Raw genomic sequence first — 18,852 nt, 5'->3', positions numbered from 1 at the left:
ATAATATTTAAGTGCATCTTAATGTATGTGAATACTAACCATGTACATATAAGAGGAAGTAAAATTCCTAAATGAACTATTTTTCTAACATCTGATGGATGATTATTTCAAGCTACTATACAAAGAAAATTAAAATACTATGTTCTGAATAATGCTGGATTTAGACAAGCTTGAATAAGAAACACCAATGCTATCTCTTTCTGACTGAAAAATGCACAATCATTTGGACCCATATTTTAAAAGATAGTTTCATAAACAGGAATTATAGTTGATTCTACATCTTTTCTTTTCTTAAAGATCCTCAGAACCTAGTAAAGGGCAAAGAATTATTAGTCAAGTAATCGTAGTGGCTACAACAATACAACAAATCCATAGAATGAAAAGTTTCTGGTTTTGAGGATTTTATCTGAGATTTCTAATTAAAAATTCAAGGTTGATCATTATTCTATCAGATGCAGCATTCACATTTATGAGTAGAATTTATACACAAAGAGTATTGTGATGGTTAATATTGAACGTCAACTTGATTGGATTGAAGGATACAAAGTATTGTTCCTGGGTGTGTCTGTAAGGGTGTTGCCAAAGATTAACATTTGAGTTGGAGGATTGGGAGAGGCAGACCCAGCCTCAGTCTGGGTGGGCACCATCTGATCAGCTGCCAGTTCAGCTAGAATAAAGCAGGCAGAGGAAGGCGAGAAGAGCAGACCTGCTGAGTCTTCCGGCCTTCATCTTGCTCCTGTGCTGGATGCTTCCTGCCCTTGAACATTGGACTCCAAGTTCTTCAGTTTTTGGACTCTTGTACTTATACCAGTGGTTTGCCAGGGGTTCTTGGGCCTTTGGCCACTAACTGAAGGCTGCACTATTGGCTTCCCCACTTTTGAGGTTTTGGGACTTGGACTGGCTTCCTTGCTCCTCAGCTTGCAGATGGCCTATTGTGGAACTTCACCTTGTGATGGTGTGAGTCAACAGTCCTTAATAAACTCCCTTTCATATATACCTCTATCCTATTAGTTCTGTCCCTATAGATAACCCCAATATGAGTATTATCATGAGCATATTAGTAAGTCTTCAACACACATATCTGCAGTATATTTAGAATTCATTTGAAAAAGGATGTACATCATTGTGCAAACCTTACCTTTTCACCAGAGTTGTCTTTAGCTGTTGGAATCTGCCAAGTAACATTGGCAGAATCTTGCTGTTCCAGAGTCTTAGCCTCTATGTCCTTAGGACAGGTGATTTGAGGAGCCTCCACATCTAACTCAGAAAATATACAAGTCGATTAATACACTGACATGTAGTCCTAGATCGTTTAAGGAAGAGGTAAAAATCTAGTTTATATTAATACATTGTGACACATTTGTACATCCCAGTTACTGATTGTTTGGAATCTGCACCTGCTTTCCTGATCGTTTATCTCAGCATGGCTTACGAACCCAATCCTGAACTGGCACCTATTGACCTCGTAGCCTCATTTCTTCCTTTTCTCCTACTGGAACTCATTTTCCACGTTGAGTTACTGTCAAGCCATGGCCTTTCTTTTACTTGGGCCTTTGCCCATGTTCTTTTATTTGCGTGAATTAGTGCCCTCTTCTCTCTTTACCTGGATGTCTAGTACTTGCCCTCGAACTCTCAGCTTAGACACAGCTCCTCAGGAAGCTCTTGCTGATTCTCCAGGCCCTTTTGAGGTGCCCACTCCACAAGATCCCATAGCCCTCTGGACTTCCAAACAATAAAACTCAACAAGCTATTTTGAAATTGAATTTTCTCCCCCAGTAGAATTTAAGTTATTTGAAGGTCAGGATGTCTTGCCCCACTGTCTTATAGGGTCCCTGGCATATAATAGGAGCTTGAGAAATATTTTTTGAATGAAATAATTTAAAAATGAATGTTGACTGTGACAGGTAGAAACCACACTTGAAAATGAGGCTGTCAAGTAGAATTAACTAGTAGAAACTGAAATGTACTGTCAAAGCAAACAACAAATTTAAGCCAATTATATTTTTTACTTCATACTATGATGCTGAATTAGACGTGCTAACATTACACAGATGCACACCAGTCATGGTAGTGCTAAGTTTTTGTTATATGATAAAATACATCTTTTATTTTAATTTATGTTAAATTATGTCTTCTGTAACTTCCGGCTGAATATATCTGAATTGATTTCATAAAGTCTCATGTCTTCTTGTTTCTTCAAAATTTTATTCAATTTATATTTTCTTTTTCTCAAAGTGGCTTATACTTCAACAACTTTCTCCCACAGGAACACATAGTAGCATATTAGCTCTGAAATTTTTTTTTTTTAAGTATTTGATTTTTCATTCATGCTTAAACAATAGCTTGACTGGACCTGGAATCTAAAGTTTCCAGGTCTAAAGAGCAAATATTTATTTGCTCTCCATATCCTGTACACATTGCTACATTTCCTTGTGGCATTTAAAGTTGTAAATGAAATATGTAACGTGAATCTAATTCTTGTTTCTTTCGTGCGATTTCTTTCTTTCTCCAGGGAAAATTATTTAAGATTTTCCCATTAACTCTGGAACTCGGAAATTTCACTACGAGTAGTCAAAGTATGCCAACCCAATACTCAGGAGCTATTTGTGGTCCAAAGGATTAAGCCATTCTCTAGCTCAGAGACATTTTCTTCTCTTGGTAGAAAAATTCTTCTCCATCTCTTCTCCTTTCTCCCTCTCACCTTCTAGAACTCCTTTTAAATGGACATTGGGGTTTTTTTTTTCCCCCTTCTGTCACTGGCATCCCTCAACTTCCATCTTTTTGGTTTGATCAATCGGGAAATTCAAGTGCTTTCTTTGTTTACTCATTCAGTTCTCTATTGTGAGGAAACTCTCAGTTTGGTCTTTTAAATTACCAACAGCAATCATTCCATTCATTTGCCCTTGTCCTTCTCTTAGAGATAGTCAGGACATTTTTTTACTTCTAAGAACTCTTTTACGTTTTCAATAACTCTTTTTTTCATAGTGGTCTGCTCTTGTTGCAGAGAAAATGGCAATGTCCTCTTGTGAATGGAATGTGATGCCAGGTTTCAAAGTGCTGATAGCTTTTTTTTGAAAATCAATTCTGTCTCACCTGCTTTATATAGACCAAGACTTCCCTAAAGATTTTAGTCTTATGGAAAACTTACCTGATTTTTCAGCTCTACTATTTTCCTTATTTGTGTATTTCTTCTGTCATTGTCTGGCATTTTGTAATTGGATTTTGTAAATCCACCACTTTGAATCAGAAATCCTCATAGTGGGTATTGGGGTAGCACCTACCATATTATCATGGGTTTGCAGCAAAAGTTGCAAAGAAGGATTGTCCTATACTTCACCTATATGGCATTATTAACACATTTGATTTTTAACCTGACCAGTGTAGAGACCTACCTTTACACACAGCTGTCTGAACTCCAACATTCCATTTTCCAGAAGTGGTACATCTCAGCATTTCTTTGACTCCAGATAAAATGAACCCTTGGCGGCAACTTACAAAGCAGATTGTCCCAAATTTGGCTGGCTGCTTGCCACAGTTGTGGGGGGATATGATGACATCTTTGGGCGTCTGAAAGGTGGAGCAGTGGCGCTCTACGGTAGGGAAATGAGAGAGAATGTTACTCATGTTCCCACAAATTGGAAATGCCACGGATTCTTTTTTACCCAAGAAAAATACAATTATGCTGCCCTGGGATTTATGTAAATTGCTAAATGATAACTATATATGACACTGAATGTTTAATGTATTGTAAATAATGCTAACCTATACCTCTTTAGTTATCTTTTACTATTTTTGCCAGTGCATCAAAACTTTCAAAAACTTCTGATATTTTAACACTGATTGTGACTTTTATCATTTGCTTGGAGCACATTCATTTGGTTTGCAGAATATTATTTTATGGCTTAGAAGTAGAAAGTCATAAATTGAATTCTATATTTCATGTTTTAAGTGATATATTCAGCAATCTCTATTTTATGAGCTTTTTGGTGCTATTTTTAAGCATGTGTATAATGAGAAAAGTTTCTAATAGCCTTCCTAAAATCACTGTTATATTTAGGGCCTTGACCTTGAATGCTATATTTAGCACAGAAAAAGAATAGCAGATGAATTAGGCAGAATGCAGATAGAATGAAAAATAAAGGCTAGGACTTAATACAGGGAGTGTATGTGAGGGGGGCAGCATGTGCACTCACCCATACGCACATTTGTTTTTTGTAGTAGAGAATCTACTGGCAGCATTACTCACATCTTTAGTCTGTATTTTCCATGTTATTAGAATAGTTGAATAAATGGTTAACATTTGTTCAGTACCTACTATGTGCCAGGCATTATTCTAAGCACTTTGCATGTATTGACTTATTTAATTATATGTTGTAAGAAGTATTCCAACTTACACACAAAAACTGAGCACACTAGTAACTTTCCTAAGGTCACCACGCAAGTAAGTTGCAAAATCCGTGTGCTACTAAACACTCACTCCACTATCATACTTCCCCCGTGAAATAATTTCCTTCCAAACTGTGCCAGCAAAAGCCATCTTTTTCCTGAGAAATGGTTTGTCTCTTTATTTCTGCACAGTGTGAACTGCATGCCTGCCCAGAGCTCCTAGTCTACTTTGATCAACAGGAAAATCAAAGCCAAGTTTGTGGTTCGAATATAATGACAATGTGAGACTCAGTATCCTTTATTTAGGGCCGGCCCTATATAAAGTAAGAAAATTATCCTTTTGGCTGTCAAAGTTGTTGAAGATTTTATTCTTTTTTTATTGCTTGTTTATGGTACTTTCAGTGAACACGTCTTTAACTTTTATATAGTCTAATCTACTGAGTTTTTTTTCTTTTTGAAGTATTTCCATTGCTTTTATGCTTAGTAAGTTCTGAGATTGGTCAGCATTCACTTACATATGTTAAATATATTCTCTTCTAGGTTTTAATGGTTTTACTTTTATCTTTTAAAATCTACGAAGATTTTTTTTCAGTGTTCAGTGTGAATTGAAAACATACAGAAAACTTTATTTTGTTTTGTTTTTCACAAGGAGCTAGTCAATTTTCCCTTATGACCAGTTAAAGAAATCATTTTTTCCCTCAACTTACCTGTGATGCTTCCTTAATTGTGATCTGTATGGCAATCCTTGCATATTCTTAATCTTTGCAGATTAAAAAAGATTTGAAAACCTGGTAGAGCTACTTTCTATTTACTATTCCTATTAATCTTCCTTTTCAAACTGATTTTAGTGATTTTTTCTCTATAACAGTTTTCTAGATGAATCCTAGAATCAATCCCTAATTCCAAAAGAAGGGCAGAAAAGAAAATCCCTTTTAGGCTATTGAATGAGTTTGCATTCAATGTATTAAATGTATATGCAATACATATATATGTAATGTGTTAAGTTCTTTCCTTATGTTAATTTGGAAAGAACTTAACATAAATAAAAGTTACTAGATATTAGTATAATTAATATAAATATATAAATTATAAAATTATAATGTATATTATATAAATTATGTAGTAATATAAATATATACAAATTAATATAAATAATTTATATATAAATACATAATTTGGAAAGAACTTAACATTTTGAAAACATTTTATATAAATATTAAAATATTATTTTCATCTCTCAGTAACATTTTTCTGGTTTGCTTAATACAGGTTCCACACATTTCTATTTAAGGTTATTCTGACATATTTTATATTTTCCATAGATCTTTTGAATGTCATATTTTACCATATGTTCTGCTTATCATTGTATATAGAAAAGCTGTTTGTTTTATTTTTATTTATTTATTTTTTCAAATCTCTGCTGGCAGATACATTTGCTATTCTTGTGACTTTAATGACCTCTCATTGATTAGTAGATTCATTCTATTTCTTGGCGGGGGGCGGCGGGGGGGGCAGGCTTGTAGTCTACAAATGATGACGATTTTGAATCCCAGTATCTCTAATCTCATAATTTCTTACAATAGGTAAAGATTTAAGAATAATACTAAACAATGTGAGTACATTTTTCTTTTGCCAGATTTGATAAGACTGTCTATATTGTTTCTCCATAAGTGGCTGTAGGTTTCAGATTGACATTTTTTAAGTGAGTTATATCAATATGAGCTTTTAAAAATTTTACTGAAAATGTATCTTAAATAATGAATTTTTATCTTCTGCTAAGCAACCATAAAATTTTTTTCCAATTTGCTATAATGAAGTAAGGTATTATATTGATAGATTACTTAATTTTAACTCCTTTTGCAATCTTAGAATAAACTTTACTTGTTTTGGCCGACTATTCTTTTTTCAATGTGGGTTGCTAGTATATTTGCTTTTACAGTTATATGTAAGGTTGGTCTATAATTTTCTATCTTTTTTTGGTAATAATTGTCAGGTTGACAATGAAATAATAGTTCAAGAACATGAATTGGCTGGCTTTCCATTATTTGGGCCAAACTATATGGTATGGAAACCTCTTAGAAAAATTCTATTTTTAAAATTTTTTATTTTTTTGAGACAGTCTTGCACTGTTGCTGAGGCTAGAGTGCAGTGCTGTGATCTCGGCTCACTGCAACCTCCGCCTCCCGGGTTCAAGAGATTCTCCTGCCTCAGCCTCCCGAGTAGTTGGGATTACAGGCACCTGCCACCACACCTAGCTCATTTTTTGTACTTTTAGTAGAGACAGGGTTTCACCATGTTGGCCAGGCTGGTCTCCAACTCTGACCTCGTGATTCGTTCACCTCAGCCTCCCAAAGTGCTGGGATTACAGGTGTGAGCCAGCTTGCCCGGCCAGAAAAATTGTATTTTTGAATTTTTCTTACTTATATTTTAAATTCGATTTTATTACTTTATTTAAAGCTTTGTTTCTTAACTATTCTACTGCATCCCTTCTCCCTTTATAGTTCTTTTTCATTTACTTAAGCAATTCTGATAGTTCTTTTTCATTTACCTAAACAATTCTGAGAGCTCTTTTTCATTTACTTAAACAATTCTGGTTATATCCTTCTTTCAATTTTCCTTGCAGTTGTTTTATTTTCCTAACTTTTCAGTTGAATGTTCAGTTATTTTTATTTGTTCTTGTGTAATATAAAGCAATTTTAAAGATTCACCAGTTCCTAATTTTGTCCTTCCATTAATAACATAAATGTAAAACATGTTTAACAAAGCAAGGGAATGATGAGGTATTTGCGTTTTTAAAAAAATCCATCCAAATTGGCCTCAATTAAAACTAAGAAAAAAGGCATGGTCATTTGAAGGTATAAACTTCTGTGAGTTGGAAAACAGAATTCATTGTAGGAATTCCTTTACTAGTGGAGAGGAGTAAGATAACACATTTGTTTTTGTATCTATAACACCTACACCTGTACATGTGGTTGTGTATTTATACTCATTACCAGCTAGTGTTTAGTTCTAGGTCTTCACAGAATACTGGAGAAATCAGAGCAGAGGAAATGAATCACCCAAGGCATTACACCTTCTAGAAACTTACCCACACACTGGGGTTCTGGCCCATCCCAATGGCTGTTTCCTTGACAAGTAAGCTTATCATTGCCTTCTAGTCTGTACCCTTCATCACAGGCAATGAAACATGTTGTCTTATATAACATTTCCCTTGTAGAACAGCTGATGTGGCCATGTTTGGGCTGGCGGAGATGAGGACATGTTCTTACTATATAAAATGAAAGCAATTAGATCACATTTTACTAAATAAGAATAAAGATAATAATTACAAGTTTAGCAATGCCTGCATAGTGCAAGCAAGACAATTTTCTTTTCTTAAAATAGCAAATGATACCTAATACACCACCATTTTTTGAGTTCTTATGGGACAATTGAAAGTTCATGTTTTACCAAATGCATTGCCCAAATAATATCACAGCATGCAGCCCCTCTGCCCATAGGTGGGAAACTTAACCTGTCTGAGCGGCCTGGCCCTACATGGAAGATGGTAACTGTAGATTGGAGATGATCACAAAAGGGAGGTACCTGACACTCTTAGCTGGGCCTTTCCTGTGATTTTTCAGGCAACATTCCAACGAAAGGAAGTGGTCTTTTCCAGGACAGTTTTCAGGTTCATGATCAACTTGGTTCTTACACCTAATGGGCGTATCCTAGGCCTCCTAATAGTGTTAGTTTCTGCAAAGCTGCCCAACTTTTGCAATCTTCAGTTGCGGTATTCTGCTGTCCAACCCCAACTCTTGTTCTTCTAGCTTTTTTACTTCTCCTTCCCACAAATATTCCTGCCAATCATAGCTCATGATGCAAATCTCGAATTATGCATTAACATCCGTTTGTTTATTTTTACTGCTGTGGTAGAGGCTTATAGTTACCCACCCAATAGCCATTCTCACCAGTTTTCTTGAGCTTAGTAATATGCCCAGCTAGAAGATTACAACTGTCCACCTCTGCCTCAACTAATGAGAGCCAATAAGAAAAAGCTGAGATTGAGCAGGGCTTCTTGGAAAGCTTTTTAAAGGGGGCTGTCTCAATTGAGAGTACTTCTTTCCCTTCCCTGCTCCCTTCTCCTTTTCTTCCACAATACAGACATGAGGAATGGTAGCCCAGCATACTAGAGTATAAGTATATGATACTATGGGAACATATCATGCACCATGATGGTATAGCAAAAAGCATAGGAAGTCTGGGTCTCTGATGACAGTGGAGCTATTACACCAACTTTGGATTATCTACTTCTGTCCTTCTTTTAGTTAAAAGAAAAATGAACGCTTAATTGGCTTAAGACATTGTTATTTGGGTCCTTGATACCAGCTATACACAATTTCTAATTCCATCTGCCCAGCATCCATTAACTTTTCCTTTGTTAATTTTTTAGGGAAAGATCTTTCCCCTCTCTTGGATCATGGGATGTGTGTGTGCTCCAAATGTGCTCAGGGGTAGAGCATGTATCTAGGAGCACATTCCCCTGGCCAGAGAAGTGAGCAGGCATAACTGGTGACATGGTTTTCTTCATCTTCTTTGAATTCACCATGAGAAAACAGTAGGAAGGATATTCGCTAAACTGTGGATGCTGAAAACGCCCCCATACCTCAGCCAGCCTCAACATCACCATAAGAAAAAGTGCCACGAGTTATCCAGAGAAATCTGCATTTCCGCGATTCTGCCACCTTTGAGTCTCTGTCCTCAACACTACATCAGAGAAGCTACCGGAGAGCGCTCACACTGCTCCAGCCTCTGCAGGTTCCCAAATGATGTCTGTGCTCTGAGTTTTCCTGGTAAGAGTCTCCAACTGCCCACTCAAACCCAACAAGGTATGTTAGAGTCCATTTCCATTGATTCCATCATTCCCTATATTCCTGTTGATGGCAATCTCTTAGAAAGTCCAAGTCTTCCTAGTTATCCCTCATTCATCAGGGTTATCCACATACAGCTGTGTTCCAAATCTATCCCCACAGACCCTCGGACCTGCCTTCTGGAATAACGGTGGGTTTCAGTAAATCAACTCATATCCTAAAATTCCTTTTGAGCTACTTTTCCTTCACTTGATTGCCTTAATAAAAATCGTGTTGTCTTCTATAACAGGGACTGGAGGTGAGGAGGTGTCTCTGTTGCTCCTGATTGTCTTCCCACATCATTCTCTCTCCTTCCTTCCTAAAAGCTTCCAGCTCCTTTGAAGTATCATATTATATATCCAATATCCTTTTTAAAATTCTCTGTCTCTCTCTCTCTCCTCTCTCCTTTTTCTCTCTCTCCTTCTCTCTCACACACATACACACACACCTTAGTGACTTCTTTATGTATGTAAATGATCATTCCAGTATCCTGGAGTTATATTCCCGATCTCTTCTTTTCTCTCTCTCTCTTTTTTTTTTTTTTTATTATACTTTAAGTTCTGGGGTACATATGGAAAACATGCAGGTTTGTTACATAGGTATACACGTGCCACGGTGGTTTGCTGCACCCATCAACCCATCATCTACATTAAGTATTTCTCCTAATGTTATCCCTCCCCTAGCTCTCCTACCCCCTGACAGGCTCTGGTGTGTGATATTCCCCTCCCTGTGTCCATGTGTTCTCATCGTTTAACTCCCACTTATGAGTGAGAACATGAGAAGTTTGGTTTTCTATTCTTGTGTTACTTTGCTGAGAATGATGGTTTCCAGCTTCACCCATGTCCCTTGAACTCATCTTTTCCTATGGCTGCATAGTATTTCATGATGCATATGTGCCACATTTTCTTTATCCAGTCTATCATTAGTGGGCATTTGGGTTGGTTCCAAGTCTTTGCTATGTGAACCCTAGAAGAAAACCTAGGCAGTACCATTCAGGACACAGGCATGGGCAAAGACCTCATGACTAAAACACCAAAAGCAATGGCAATAAAAGTCAAAATTGACAAATGGGATCTAATTAAACTAAAGAGCTTCTGCACAGCAAAAGAAACTATCATCAGAGTGAACAGGCAACCTACAGAATGATCTCTTTTCTAACGATCATATCCTTCACCTTATCTCAGCTTCTGCCATTGCCATGCCCTCTAGACCTCGCTGTCACCAATCCAAGTTTCCTAGTCTCTGACAATCACCTCTTACCTTCTGGGATCACTCCTTCAAGTGCTTTAACTCCATCAGTTCCCATACTCTCCAGAAGCCTCTGATATATCACGTTCCGTGTTCTCCTCTTTAGAGAAAACCCTCTAGAAAGAGTTTATAGTCTTGTCCTACACTTCTTCTCCTCTAGTTCTAACTTAGATTCTCTCCAATCAGGGTTTCCAAGCAGGGGAAGGAGGGAAGAGTGTAAAGGAGAAAGGAAAAGCAGTGAAGAAAGGAGGGGAGAAGAAAGGAAAGAGAAAGGGAGGGGAAACATAGGTGGAAGAGATGAAGAGGAGAGGAGAAGAGGAAGAGCAGGGTGAGGGAAAGGGGAAGTCAGAGTAGGAAAGGAGAGTAGGGGAGGGGGAGGGGAAAGAATAAACAGGGAAAAAGAAAGAGAAAGATGGGGGAGCTGTCAAGACCCATGGAAAATGCACCCTCTCAGTCAGAAGACATGCACATTCCAGTCACGAACAGAGATTGGAGAGGAGAAAAGAGTCAGTGCCTGTTGAATATGCCAAATGATGGGGACATATATTAATCTTGATAGATTATAGATAGAATCCTACAAGCATTGGGCATTGTACAAAACACAGAAATAACCCCTGCAAAAGAATAAAGTTCGGTTTCCTCTTGGAGAGCTCTTACAACAATCTCTAAAGATTTTTGAACAAAACATTTGGGACTCAAGAATTTTGTTGAGACTCTGGGTGGGATATATTTTTTCTTCTTCTACTTTTCTGCATTTGCCAATTGTTCATACCATGCATATATTTAGTTATATTGAAGACAATCTTAAAATATCAGGAAAGGAAGCTGGGGGCAAAATGTTCAAGTGCATATTCAACTGAAGTCACTTTGAATTTATCCTACAATGAACCCATTCAAATTATATTAATCAGCAGAGCATCAATATTGTGTGCATTAAATAAAAGTTTAGGATTGATTACTCCTTAGAGAAAATGCAAGAGTTAGATTAGAGATTAAATAATAAGTCCTAGCCTCTTTTATCCCTGGAATGGTTTGGACCAAAGTCAAGTATTAATAAAAAATGATCAGAAACATTTTACCTTCCATGTTTTAATTTTTCCTGAATGCGTCCATTATGCAAATAGAATCTTTATTGTGTCTACCAAGTGCATGGAAACATCTTGTCTTCTGTGTTTTGACTTTTATTGAGTGTGTCCTTCATGTGTATCACAATGCCAAGTGTAAGATAGGATTAAAAGGTGAATCAGATAAATTCTGATGTATAAAATTTGGAAAACCATATTAAACAATGTTTTGGCTTCAACAAACTGCCAAGATGACTCCAGCTTTCCTAACCTGAGACAAAATGGATTTATTACTGATAATAAATTAGAGTCGGTGCCTCATACAGATGCAAATTATACTGCTTCTCAGATGTTGCTATTAATAAACTTCCATTGCTCCCCAGTGAAAACAAAGCATATGCAATGATTCCTATTTAGTCCTTAAACATTTCACTCAAGAATGAACACTTGATACCATTTTAATAGGAACACACTTTTTTTTTTTTTTTTTTGAGACGGAGTCTTGCTCTGTCGCCCAAGCTGGAGTGCAGTGGCCAGATCTCAGCTCACTGCAAGCTCCGCCTCCCAGGTTCACGCCATTCTCCTGCCTCAGCCTCCCCAGTAGCTGGGACTACAGGCGCCCGCCACCTCGCCCGACTAGTTTTTTGTATTTTTTAGTATAGACGGGGTTTCACCGTGTTAGCCAGGATGGTCTCGATCTCCTGACCTTGTGATCCACCCGCCTCGGCCTCCCAAAGTGCTGGGATTACAGGCTTGAGCCACCGTGCCCGGCCGGTTGAACCTTTTTTCTCAGGTTTATTTAGTTAAGACTGAGAAACCACAAAAGAATCTTTTCCTGTTTAGAAAGAAATGCAGAATTCAGATAAAACTGAAAATGAGTATAAGTGCTTTATGAAAAGTGCATAGGAGAAATGAGAATCAAGCTTACCAATTATTAGTCAACATCCACAAAAACATTAACAATGTAACATGACATTTGTAAAAGGCTTTAGATTTTATGCAGGCCTTTCATTTCTGCCTCAATCTTACAAATATTTTTAAGAAAGTGTAATATAACTAAAATTATTCACTGTTCTTATAATTAAATCTGTAAAAATATACTACTTTCTCCATACTAACCACTATGAAACAGAAATGAATTCCTACCTAACCACCATATTTCACTGAATCCCCCATTGTAAGACACAATATTATTTTATGTGCCACTAACAAGGAAACAGTAATGCCAATTAAAGGGTTTGCTGCCACTGATTTTAAGATGCATCTCCATTTTAGAGATGTTAAAATGTTTTAAAAAATGTGTTGCAGATTTAGTGAAATATAGTATGTGTTTCATAGAACAATATCTGATGTAACTAAATACATTGAGCATTAGTGAAAGTGTAAGGACCTGGGTAAGTACCTTCATTCAGTACAACTTTGTATACTGGTAGGTTAGCAGTAACTTTGGTGGTGAAGTTGAATTGTAGCATCTCTCCTTACTCTGCTTTAAATTATTTTATTTATATTGGAATTGAAATTGAAATTACATAAAAGAGAACAAGCATGCTTTTTTGTAGACAGGGTCTCAATCTGTCACCCAGGCTGGAGGACAGTTGTGCAGTGATGGCTCACTGCAGCCTCCAACTCCTGTGTTCAAGTGATCCTCCTGCCTTGGCCTCCTAAGTAGCTGGGATTACAAGCTTGTGCCATCACACCCATGCATGGTTTTTAATATGAATGACAGAATCAGGTCATCAATGTATATACTGTATTTATCAATGTACATCAATGTATACCTTTATCGGTATCTGTATTTGTTAAATTCAAGTTTCCATTCATTCACCAGAGGTATAATCAATGATTGAGGAGCAAAAGTATATTCTGTGCTCATAACGAATTCAGTTTAGCAGAGGGGGTAGACAAGTTAATTACCAATAAAAGTGTGGCACTTTGTATTGCGACAAATTAGTTACATTGGGAAATATGTTTGCCAGAATCCCTTTACTGTGGTTCCAAGTTAGGGTTGATCAAAAGAGGAACTTGGACTTGATTTTGGAAGGCAGAAGTGAGGAAGTGGTCATTGTCATCAGAGTCAGTGATAGAAAAATGGAGTAACGCCCAGGGAGTTCCAGCTTGCCCTTGCTTGCCTTCATTCCACGTCCCCACTGCTGATCCCATGACCAGTGGTGGCCCCATGTTCATTACAAGGTTCTTGGCTGCAGAGCCACAGAAACATAACTACACAGAGGTAAAGCTTCTCTTAGGCCTTCCACGAGTTTCTCCTTAGCAATTCCACTTCAAAAACTGGGCAGGCTCTCAAGTTGACTTGTCAAGAACTCCTGTGATCCTCCCACTCCTCTTCTGTTTCCAAGCTCCTTCTAAAATTGTGTAAGCTCCATTTCCTGAAATAAATTTCTCATCCCATAACATGCATGGTGACTGTGCTTCCTTGACTGACCCTGACACATAGCATAAGAAACATAATGAAGGGTGGGGGTAGATCTGCATATGCAGATGCACATGTAGAGGTCATCCCATTCAGGAGGAGGAGGTTGGCAGCAGTGGAGGGTTGAGAGGACCCAGAGCAAAGGCAGAGCCAGGCTGTGGGGACAGCTTCAAAGGGCCGGCTTCCTGAGAGAGCATGGTTATTTCTTACAGCTTTAGGGTCACACACACAAGGCTTGCTTATGGGGGGTGGAGGCTCGACAGGCAGGGGCCAGACCTTATCCTGAAAGGGCAGTCTTCTCTGATTTTCTTACTCCTCTTTGGAAGGCTACTGAGTGGCAAGTTAAAATGTAGTATTTCCCATGCTCTACCATAAGGTATTTGGAAGAAGGGGTAAAGATTTTACACAGAACTTAGAACTATTGACTTCACAAAAATGTATTTTACAAGTTTTCAAGGATTCATTTTTTCAGTAATGGTATGTGACTTTTTACCATTTGAGGCTGCATGACTGAAAATGTCTTTCCTTTGCCTTCACACATGAACAGTAGCTTGCTTGAGTTTAGAAATCTAGGATCTATTCTTTTCCCTCAGAATCCTGGCAACATAGTCTTATTTTCCAACATTGAGAATGGCCAACAAAGGAGCCTAAGGCTAATCTGATTCTTTCTCCTTGGTAGGTAGTGTTGTTTCTAACTATGAAAGGGACACAGTTTTCTGTTTTTCTAGGGCATTCAGAAAGTTCACTAAGATTATTTCCAGACATAAATCTGTTTTTAATATTTTTTTGTGGCACTTACTAAGTGATGTTAAATTGAATATCCAAGATTTGGGTTGTGAATATTTTCAAAATTTCAGTTCAGGGATATATCTTTAGATCTTCTACTGGTGCATCTCCTCCATTCTGTTCTCTCTCTGGATTCCTCATGTGAAAAGAGTCTACTTCCTGTGACTATTCTCATGTTACTTTATTCTTTCATATTTTTATCTCTGAATTTTTTTGATGGACTTTCAAATGAATTTCTTGAGTTGGTTTTCTAATTATTAATGTGACTTCTAACTAAGGCCATTCATTGTGTCAGTAACCTTTTTTTTTTTTTTTTACTTCAAATACATATTTTTACTCTCAAATTTCTTTCATTGCTTAGAATCCTGGCCTTATTTTAGCAATGTAGTTGCCTTTGAATCTCAGTGATTGCATTTTTCTTTCTTTTCTGTCAGGTCTCCTTTGTTCAATCTGCTGATTCTTTTCAGTTTTCCTTGTCTTTTGGGGATACCATGTAGGGCAATTTACATTTATAGATGAGTTCAGTATTGGTACCTAACAAATTGGTACCAACATAGATGTCTCCTGGGATTCACAAATGATCTTGGAGTCATGAGTAGGTGGTTCTACTTTATGGATATGGATGCCAAGAAAAGACCAGAAGACAGAACTACTTATCTTAAACCAGTGATCCAGCTGATCTGTGGAGTTTTGGAGCAGTCAAATCCTCAGCAAAGTGTTCTGCCAAAAAATGACTAGGGGATGTGGTGGGAGTAAGGTTGCCAGATTTAGCAACAAACAAACCGATGAACCAGGATGCCCAGTTAAATTTAAATTTCAGAAAATCAACAAATAATTTTTTAGTATAAGTTGGTTCCAAATCTTGAAGGGGACCTACATGTACTAAAATATTATTTATTTATCAAAAATTCAAATTTAACTGGCATCCCGTGTTTCATCTGGCAACCGTAGGTAGGGAGCAGATACTGTACTGAGAAGCTTCGTGGTCAGGGATTCTGATGGAGGTCCTCAAGTCCCTTGGCTTGGCCCCCTCTTACCTTTTCTTAAATATCCTCCTCTTCCAACCCTACTTGTAAAACCCTAGGAAGTTGGTTGTGTGACAGTTGTAAGAAGTAGGAAAGTAGGTCCTGAAGATGGCAAGTGGAGGCAGATTGAGGCACTACATATTTTTTTTTTATTATTATTGCTTCTCTGTATTTGACATGGGAGCCTCAGATTCTATTGGTGGTGCCCACTTTCTATTGGCCTGAATAGGCTCCTTGGGCTCTCACGTTGACAAATTCTCTACTTTCTATAACAGGTCGACCAGCCGAAGTAAAGGCTGGAGATTACAAGTTGGCTAACTGCTCTTGTTGCAGGATGCTTGTGTGATTCCTTAAGTCCTACAATTCCAGGAGGCATCAAAGTTTCCACTCCGATTATTCTAAACTCTCCTTTATACCATGTCTTGGAGGCTTGAAATTTGAAGTTTGGGGTAACCTGTCCATTTACTTCTCAGGCAAACTTTTTCTTTGTTTGTTCATAAAAGGGATATAAAAGGCATAGTTTACAATTATGTGGTCAATTGAACTTGGTAGGTCTGATTTCAAATTTCCTATAATTTTTCTCTTTCTGTAGTGTGGGGTCTATGAAATCCAAAAAGAAATGAAGAACTGAATGGTTTACTAGAGTTTAAATCAAGGAAATCAAGCAAGACAATAAATAAACAATGTAAATTGGCAGTTTGCATACCTCTGCAGTAGCTCTCTGAACCGGACCACAAACCATTGGGTAGACACAAGATGATGCTGCTTCCCACAAGGTCAAATCCAGGGTGACATCGGACCCCACAGGCTGCATTGAAGTGGTTGTTGCAAGTGTTTTGGATAAAGTAACCATTTTCAGGAGGCTTCAGGGCAGGGCAGTGGACAACTAACATTTACAAAAATAAAATTGAAAAGCAAAGTTAGACTTTCGTCTATGACATATCCTGTATTTTTCTTTTTCTTTCAAGGGGACATTTATGCATATGTGTCAATTGCCTACAGCATTTCCATTTACTGCATATGGATTTTCAAGTACGTATTTGGAAGAAGAACCATTATATCTGATTCCTATTAGGTACTAACTCCCAATTAAATTTTAAATACAAACTAAATATTATTTTTTAAGCTTTAAAAAAATTATTTTATAGTTCTTTACCTTTATATGTCATTAGATACTTTTCCTCTTGACTAAGGTAGAACAAAATAAAGAACAAATAAGGCAGCAAAGTATATTTGCTACAACCCCCAAAAGCCACAGCTTCTTGTACGTGGTATATGCTATTTCAATATTTTTAATTTTTGGTATGAAAAATACTGAGACCCTTTACTTATACAAATATATTATTTCAAAGATAAATGTGACTAAGATGAGCTCATTTTTATTCAAATTTGTTGTTAAAATTGTGGCTTTTCTTTTTTTGATTCATTTTAAATGTTTTCCAGGTACTAAGCCTTTCTGATCTCAAGGTGATGTTATTCCCAAGCATCTCAGTTCCCCTTTCACTGGAGCAGGACAGGGATGTGTTCTGTGATAAGAATGTTATAAAAGCAAATCATCCCATTCCCCCAAAAAATATGATTACAGAAAAGAACATTAAAGATCATTCTAAATGAATTGGATGCAAACACAAGCACTATTTCTCTCAGAGAAATCAGCTTTTACATTTCCTATTTTCCAACAGTGGGAGACTCACGTTCACAGGTCTGGCCAGATGCCCTATATCCCTCTTTGCAGACACAGTCTTCAGAGGACGTGCTTCCAGGTGGAGAGGTGTGATTTTCATCAGGACATGGAATGCAACTGCTGATTCCTCCTGGTGAACCTTCAGGTTTGTATGTCCCTGACGGGCAAGCTGTGGGCAGACAAGCCAGAGAAGTCCACGTTATGTGGCACCTTAGCTGGTAGTTAATAAAACGTTTGAAATTAACATGGGAGAGAAAGCCAAAGAATAGCTTTCCATAGAAATAGTGATGTAAGCTGGGTATGGTGGCTCACGCCTGTGATCCCTACACTTTGGGAAGCTGAGGTAGGTGGATCGCCTGAGGTCAGGAGTTCAAGACCAGCCTGGCCAACATGATGAAACCCTGTCTCTACTAAAAATACAAAAAATTAGCTGGGCATGGTGGTGCGCGCCTATAATCCTAGCTACTCAGGAGGCCGAGGCAGGAGAATCGCTTGAACCCAGGAGGCAGAGGTTGCAGGGAGCTGAGATTGCACCACTGCACTCCAGCCTGGGCAACAAGAGCAAAACTCCGTCTCAAAAAAAAAAAAAAAAAAAGGAAGAAAGTAATATAATTCAAGCAAAGAGAGAAACCAACATTTTTTGTTTTCTAAAGAATGATGTCATTTGTTATTTGCAAGGTATGAAGTGGCCTCTTATGTCCCACAATTAGTTTCAAATACAACACAACACAGCAGGAAATGTCTGGGCTGATTTGTGGGAAAATTCAAAATAGCAACTTATATTAAGTCATTAGGAGGAATCAATGATCCTCAACAGATTAAAGAAATCTTGATAAGTATGATGTCCCCTAGAGCCCATCTCCTCCATCCTGTGTAGCTCACCTCTACCACTGAGGCCCAGCCCCTCTCTTAGCAAAGGAGAATAACTGCAGATATGCAAAAAACCCCATTGTTTCTGTTCAAAGACCTTGAGAAAGGATGAGGAGAAAGTGAAGGACTTGAGGAACATAATCCAACTGACAGGAACTAGGCCCTTTTGTACAAAAAAGAATTAAAGACCCTGCTTTTCCCAGGCTCATGGAAAAAAAGGATTAAAAGCAGAATCTAATTGATCTTGCTTCAAATCTTTCTCTGTACAGACAATGTAGCTTTGAATTTGTAACTTAATCCCTCTGGAATTATGCATTTGTAAAATAATTTAAATTTCAGAAATTTAATAATAGAGAAATTGTGGAATCAAGAGAATTGCAATGCTCAGTTAAGCCAGTTAAATGTGGCATAGTCCCAGGTTGCATTTTACTATTAAATAACAGTTGCAACCAAGCAGTGTGCATTTATGTGG

General features: G+C 37.6%; 1 protein-coding gene across 1 annotated transcript in view; it reads right to left on the bottom strand.

Annotated features, from left to right (window-relative positions):
• SVEP1 (sushi, von Willebrand factor type A, EGF and pentraxin domain containing 1) overlaps positions 1-18,852 on the bottom strand; it is a 232,835-nt gene that overhangs the window by 143,221 nt on the left and 70,762 nt on the right. The window contains exons 4-8 of the mRNA XM_033237844.1: positions 17,521-17,679; positions 16,533-16,712; positions 7,475-7,654; positions 3,393-3,590; positions 1,139-1,257 (exon numbers count right to left, since the gene is read on the bottom strand). Coding sequence (XP_033093735.1) covers positions 1,139-1,257; positions 3,393-3,590; positions 7,475-7,654; positions 16,533-16,712; positions 17,521-17,679 — 836 coding nt within the window. The remainder of the gene's footprint in view (positions 1-1,138; positions 1,258-3,392; positions 3,591-7,474; positions 7,655-16,532; positions 16,713-17,520; positions 17,680-18,852) is intronic.

Source organism: Trachypithecus francoisi, unplaced genomic scaffold (genome assembly GCF_009764315.1).
Source record: "Trachypithecus francoisi isolate TF-2019V2 unplaced genomic scaffold, Tfra_2.0 Lachesis_group16, whole genome shotgun sequence".
NCBI classification, from domain to species: domain Eukaryota; kingdom Metazoa; phylum Chordata; class Mammalia; order Primates; family Cercopithecidae; genus Trachypithecus; species Trachypithecus francoisi.
Note: the sequence above shows the minus strand (reverse complement) of the source record. Positions and strands in the feature narration are given on the sequence as shown.